This window comes from Ovis aries, chromosome 15, assembly GCF_016772045.2.
Source record: "Ovis aries strain OAR_USU_Benz2616 breed Rambouillet chromosome 15, ARS-UI_Ramb_v3.0, whole genome shotgun sequence".
Classification (NCBI taxonomy): domain Eukaryota; kingdom Metazoa; phylum Chordata; class Mammalia; order Artiodactyla; family Bovidae; genus Ovis; species Ovis aries.
In genome coordinates, this window is record NC_056068.1 from 48,307,350 (window position 1) to 48,308,819 (window position 1,470).

The 1,470-nt window shown below is 39.5% G+C and overlaps 1 protein-coding gene across 1 annotated transcript; it reads right to left on the bottom strand.

The window, feature by feature from the left end:
• Positions 1-271: 271 nt before the first annotated feature.
• Positions 272-1,222, bottom strand: LOC101107221 (olfactory receptor 52A5-like). Its single transcript, XM_004016663.3, has one exon. It carries the CDS (start codon positions 1,220-1,222, stop codon positions 272-274), a length of 951 nt encoding a protein of 316 aa, XP_004016712.1.
• Positions 1,223-1,470: the final 248 nt, after the last annotated feature.

Sequence of the window (1,470 nt, forward strand, 5' to 3'; positions counted from 1 at the left end):
AAAAGATGTCCTTAAAATTGATTTAATTAAAAACAAAATCTTCATAATTTCTTCTTCTGTGTTATCTACTGGCGAAATGTATGCTCCAAGTAATTCTGTATCCATACAAGTGAAGTTATTTGAATAGGAATCAGAGCTTCAGTGTTGCAAATGTAGAATCTAGAGCTCTCTGTTTCAGCAAACAAATGAACATAAGAAAGCAAACAATAGCACTAAAAATTAGTGTTTCTCAGTTTGAATTTGTATGATTTGAAATAAGATAGATGAGAGCTCAAGATGCATCCTTCAAGTGAAAAATCTTAGACGCTCGGTCTCGAATCTGTTTGGTCTTTACACCATAAACAATAGGATTGAGAAAAGGTGGGACGAGCAGGTAAAGATTGGACAGAAGAATGTGAATGTAAGATGGAATATGGAACCCAAATCTGTGTGTAAATGAGGAGAAGAAACCCAGGAGATAAAACACAAGGAAGACGCAGATATGGGCAATGCAAGTGTTAAAAGCTTTGAGTCTAGCTTCCTTTTGAGGCAGTTTGAAGACAGTTACAAATATTCGAATGTAAGAGAGTGTGATGAAGATTATATCGAATCCAAGTATAATGAAAGCCACAAAAAGACCATAAATCTTGTTGACTTGAGTATCTTCTGCTGCCAGCTTCACAATGGCCATGTGCTCACAGAATGAATGGGAGACCACAGTGGTCCGATAGTGTTTCAGCCGGCATTTGATGAGGATGAGACACAGAGCTATAAGGACACCTGCTCTGAGTGTCACTCCAACCCCAATCTGAGTGAGGAATTTGTGGGTAAAAATAGCTGCATGTCTCAGAGGATCACAGATTGCCACATAGCGGTCCAAGGCCATGGCCAGCAGAATACCTGACTCAGTACACTGGAAGGTATGGATGAGCCACATCTGAAAGAGACAGGCATCAAAAAGTATTTCTGGTGAATGGAACCAGAATATCCCTAACAGTTTTGGTAGGATACAGGTACTGAGAGCAATGTCTGTCACTCCAAGCATTGCCAGGAAGAGATACATGGGTTCATGGAGGCTGTGATCAGATTTGATGATGACCAAGATTAGGAAATTTCCAAATAGAGCAATGATGTACATGGCACAGAAGGGAAAGCCGATCCAGAACTGCACAGACTCCAGGCCAGGGATCCCAGTCAGTGTCAGCACTGAGGGCATGAAGACTGTACCATTGAGCTGGAGCATGTTGACTTGGAACTGCCGGGTTTAGAGATTCTGATTCAAGATGGCAGTTTGTATTGAGTGTCTTTCTTAATTTCTGTTTTTACCTAAATTCATACCATCAGTGGTTAAATGTGCTTTAAAATGGCATTTTGACAGACATATTCATTTTTTTATGTAACAATTAAATTTGTCCAGGAATACAGATACAGTCTCCTTGGATGATGTATCTCAAATTTCTGCTTCTGTTTTTTTTATTTCTCTCTCTCTTT

What these genes read in the sequence shown, in the direction of transcription:
- LOC101107221 (XM_004016663.3), bottom strand. Translation starts at nt 1,222, where the DNA reads ATGCTCCAGCTCAATGGTACAGTCTTCATGCCCTCAGTGCTGACACTG.